The following is a 5,409-nucleotide window of genomic DNA, read 5'->3' as shown; positions in this document are numbered from 1 at the left end:
AAATTAACGAATCAAAGATACATCTGAGGATCAAACTCACTAATCAAAGACACATTCGCGGACTAACCTGACAAACAAAATACACATTCAGGAATAAATTTGTAATTTTGAAACATAACTAAAGTCACAGCACACACATTTAAGAACAAAAACGATTGTTTACTTGAAAAAAAATTAGGAATTAGTTAGAAAGATGAGTAAACAATCATTTTGGTCCCTGAACATATGAGGCACTATTACCTTAGTCTTTAAATGTATCGAAATTTCAAATGCATTCTCGATGTCTCTTTTGTTCGTAATTTTATAGACTAAATTGACTAACAAAAAAGGCATTTGAAGATTAAACCGACTAACTAAAGACATATTCGAGCACCAAAATGACTGTCAAAATACATATTTAGGTTTGTTTTTGGTAATTTCAATACATTCAAATACTATAGGACAGTGCATCACACATTCAGAGACCAAAATGGATGTTTACTCAAAACAAAACCGAATGAATAAAGGTAAGGAACCTGCAAGCGATCTAAGAGATTATCAGCAACTGTGTTAAGCAAAGGATCATTTTGAGGCATCAACCATGCGGCACGGTCGCGCTGCATCATTAACATCAACGCAAACCATTATTAACTAACTGAAACAAAGAAAAATAGAAAGAAAAATATGAAAGAAATTAGAGAGAAAAGGAAGAAAAAAAACTTAAAAAACCTGTTTGCGTTTGAGTTGGCGATCGAAGATGTTAAGTTTAGAGGTTGTTGAGAAGGGAGAAGAGAAATTGGGAAATGGCTTAGTTTTGCGAAAGAGGGAAAATTTGGAGAAGAAAGCTCCTCTCATCATTTCAACTGTGAAGACAGAATCAAAATTCCTATCTCACCTCAATTTTTCTTTTCTGCACTTTATTGTTTTGTTAGGTAGGGGATAAGTTTTTTTTTTATCAAAACCCAATTTTTAAAAAAAAAATTATCAAATTATCCTCTTTTAAAAATTATATATTAAAAATATTATTTTTTTCATTTATTTATAAGTCGTCTTTTATAAACGAGGACTTCGTTAAAAAAGTTCAAATTTGCAAAGACTAATTTTTTTAAAAAAAAATTTTAAATTAACAACAAAAAATATATGTATATATATATAATTAATTAATATAATTCATTCATAAAAAATAAAACACAAATTTTAAATTACATAGATTGAATAGAGTTGCGTGTAATATTTAGACAATATTTTCAAATATGACTAGTTAACTGATATAGTTCGCATTTTCTTAGCACTTTTGGTGAGTATTAGACTTAAAAAAATTGGAAAAAAAATTAAAAATTAAAAATTAAAAAAAAATCTCTTAAAGAAATAGTCTTTACAAACTCGAGTTTCTTGGAGGAAGTCTCCATTTACAAAGACAACTTATAACTAAGAAAAAAAAATGATATTTTAATATATAGTTTTCAAAAAGAAGTAGTTTGAAAGAAAAAAAAAAAATTGGAATAAGGATTATTGAAAGAAAAAAAACCCAACGGATAAACTAGTTAATAACATAGTGGAATCAATTTAAGACAGCGCTCATTGTTTATAATATTTATTATTATTTTATATTTTATATTATTGTTAATAAAATCAAAATCTATAGAATCACACGATTGAACGGTTAAATCAAAGAGTAATAGTTTAATTAAATAATAATTCAATTAAATAAAATAATTTATCTTGTATCGTACAAGGTCCACTATGCTAGTAAGGTAGAAAGTGGCACTATATATATCTATATATGATAGATTGTGTCTACTCTTAACCTAATATAAAATAATTAATACCTTAGTCGCCAACCATCACCGACGCATTCCGCGGGAACTGTACACCTGGACTGAGTAGCAACACTATCATATTATGGTGTTGGTGATTTGTACATAAATCTCATGTGAAATATTATGTGTGCGTTATCCATAAAAACAAGGTAGTTTTCACTCTTGAGAATAATTTTAAAATATCTCTTGATTTTTATATAGAGTACACATCCTCCACTTTTTATCGCTATTTTTTACCTTCACGAATTAGCCAACCATGTCACATATATTATCTATATGATGGAAACTGCAGTTGCCATTGTTATTCATCCCACATGAGATAATAGTTGTCTCTAGGGCCTCTTGAGAGTGATATATGAAATGTGTGTGGCCACACGTCAAAAAGAAGCTATATAGAATGTTGGGTACATTAGTGATTGCATGTATACTCGGAAATCGAGAAACAAATTATTAGACCTAATAAGGACTATACTTTTATGCCTTGGGTTCAATTAACACATTTGGATGAAAGAATAATTAATCCACAGTAAATAGTGCTTCCGGTAAGGTTAAAATCATATTACTTTCTTTCTTGTTAATTGGGTAACAATGATGCATTCCTAGATGATGTTCATTGTTTATAATATTTATTAATAATTTAATTTTTTTTTTATTATTTTAATATTTTATATTATTGCTGATAAAATCGCGGTCTACATGATCACACGATAGAATGGTTAAATTAGAAATTAATAATTTTATTAAAGAATTATTTACTTAAATAAAGATTTAATTAAATAAAAATTAATTTACCTTGTAGCGTACAAGGTACACAACGACAGTAAGGTAGAAAGTGGCACTATATATATAGTATTGTGTCTCCTCTTAACCTAACCCAAAATAATTCATAACGTAGTCGTCGACCATTACCGACGCATTTTGCAACATTGTTCATATGATATATTGTGTCTCCAATTAACCTAACCCAAAATAATTCATATCATAGCCGTAGTTATCATTGGACGCATTTCTCACGTGAACTGGGTAGCGACACTACCATACCGTGGTTTTGGTGACTTATCATTCTCGATGCTTCAATAGATACACACATAAATATGATGTGAAATATTGTGCGTATGTGATCCATGAAAACATAGTAGTTTTCACTCTTAAGAATGACTTACAAATAATTCTCTTGATTTTTCTATAGGGTACACATTCTCCACTTTATATTGCTATTTTTTATCATCTCGAAGTTAGCCAACCATATCACATATGTTATCTTTGTGATGAAAATTGTAGTTGTCATTGCTATTCATTGCACTTGAGATGATAGGAGTTGTCTCTATGGCCTCTCGATAAAATGATATATGAAATGTGCATAGCCACGCCAAAATGGACCAATATAAAATGTTGGGTACATAAGTGATTGCATGAATACTCGGGAATCGAGAAACAAATTATTGGACCTAACAAAGATTACACTTTATGTCTTGTGTTCAATTAACACATTTGGATGAAATGATAGTTAATGTACATTAAATAGTGGTTATGGTAAGGTTAAAATCATATATCAGATTTTCTTATTTTTTGGTTAGCAATGATGCATTGCTACATACCGCTCATTATTTATAATATTTATTAATAATTTAATATTTAATATTTAATATTATTTAGATATTTTATATTATTACCGATACAATTGGAGTCTATAGGATCGCCCGATAAAACGGTTAAAAAGTAAAATAATAATTTAATTTAATAATTATTTAATTATATAATGATTTAATTAAATAAAATTAATTAAAAATAGCATTAGAAAGTGCAGCGGTGTGTACTCTATAGAACAATCAAAAGATATATTTTAAAATCATTCTCAAGAGCGAAAATTACTCAGTTTTCATGAATCTGACACGCACAATATTTCAAATGAAATTTATGTGTTTATCTCTTGAAGCGTCAAGAAGGAAAATCAACAACATCACGATATCATAGTATCGCTATTCTGTCCATGTGGACACTTGTCGTGGAATGCGTCAGTGATAATCGACGACTACGGTATGAATTATTTTGAGTTAGGTTAAGAGTAGAAAGTTCTACAAATTTAGAAGGAAAAAAAAGAAGGAAGTAAATAAGTAAGTATCTCACCTCAAATAAATTAGCTCACAAGCACCACCTTGTAGAGGAGAGCAACTTTCTTTCTTAATATTTCTTGAATGGATGTTTTGATCTAGTAGAAAATTGAGATTTTTTGTTTTTGTTTTTACAATCAGCACTACTTTTTTTTTCTTTCTAAAACTGAAAGAAAGAATAGGGAGGGGAACAAGAAAGCTGCAGGGAAATGGCATGGCTCTCTGTTGGTTTCATATATATATATTTATTAACTTACAACTAAACAAGCAAAATATATATATAAAACTATTATTATAATATCTAATCACTCTTCCACATATCACATCACTTACTTCTCAATCTAATTTAATAAAAATATCTACTCTCGTCGCAACTCAATTGATAGATAAATTTAGTAGCAATATGTGACATCTTAAAATTTTTATCGATAATAAATTTTCCGTAACTTTATTAAATTACTCTCTAATAAATAATTTTAATCGGGTCTCCAAATATAAATATATATCTATTTAAACATATTACTAACTCTAACAAAATATATTTTTGGTATTTAATTCATAAAATAAAAATTGGGCTAAAGGGCTAAACAATTCAGCACAAAATACACTAAAATTACATAATTTAGAGTTTAGAAAATTATGAGTCTTACAACATGCATCGGCGATGGTTGACAACTATGGTATTAATAGCCATTAGTTTTATAAAAAAAAAACGATTAAGTGATTGCATGTCATTGAGTTGTCATATGTTTTTCTGTTTGTAATGTTTGAAGGTGTGAAATATTTTAAATGTTTCTCTATATGTCTAACTTTTAGAAAACATGTTGAGTAATTGTTGTTAGGATTTAAACACTATTTTAAGAGAGCAAAACTAGTAGAAGTTGAACTTGAAAGCGTATTTGATATATGTGTTATTTGATTAATCTAAATGTAGTAAGTTGTTGTTAACTAAATTCACATGCTCAGTTTTAGTTATAAATGATAATAATTAATCATGATACTTCTTTCATATTTGAGTTGTTGAATGTGATGTGTTAAATTAATATGTTGTGTCATGATAACTTATCATGCTAGGATTCTTGACATCTTATGCTTAAATGAAGTGTTAATGCCTTAATTAAGTTTATTATAGCGACTAAGTTTGAATTTCGATGGTGGTTAGTAAAATATTAATTCGCTCACCACAAATTTTGAGTACCAAATTTTTTTAACGAAGACAAAATTATAACACTCTAAATTTTATAATAAAATATTTTATTAATTAAATTGAATTTTGAAAATTTCATTTGAAATTATAAGTTTTTTTGAAATATTATGATTAAATTTATTTAAATGTATGTTGTTTTAATTTTAAACATATTTGATTTAGTTGTTACAGTAAATTATTAATATTATATTTATTTAGAGTATTTAGATTAGTGCCATAATGACGCAATTTAACGTTCCCAAACTTTATATTTCTATATATATATATATATATATATATATATATATATTTT

General features: G+C 27.5%; 1 protein-coding gene across 1 annotated transcript in view; it reads right to left on the bottom strand.

Annotated features, from left to right (window-relative positions):
* The window catches only part of LOC101502351 (putative methyltransferase At1g22800, mitochondrial), a 12,096-nt gene extending 11,196 nt beyond the window's left edge, over positions 1-900 (bottom strand). Inside the window, exons 1-2 of the mRNA XM_004499520.4 lie at positions 709-900; positions 516-596 (exon numbers count right to left, since the gene is read on the bottom strand). Coding sequence (XP_004499577.1) covers positions 516-596; positions 709-837 — 210 coding nt within the window. The 5' untranslated portion in view covers positions 838-900. The remainder of the gene's footprint in view (positions 1-515; positions 597-708) is intronic.
* Between the last annotated feature and the right edge of the window lie 4,509 nt (positions 901-5,409).

The sequence above is a fragment of the Cicer arietinum genome, chromosome 5 (assembly GCF_000331145.2).
Source record: "Cicer arietinum cultivar CDC Frontier isolate Library 1 chromosome 5, Cicar.CDCFrontier_v2.0, whole genome shotgun sequence".
Taxonomy (NCBI): Eukaryota; Viridiplantae; Streptophyta; class Magnoliopsida; order Fabales; family Fabaceae; genus Cicer; species Cicer arietinum.
Note: the sequence above shows the minus strand (reverse complement) of the source record. Positions and strands in the feature narration are given on the sequence as shown.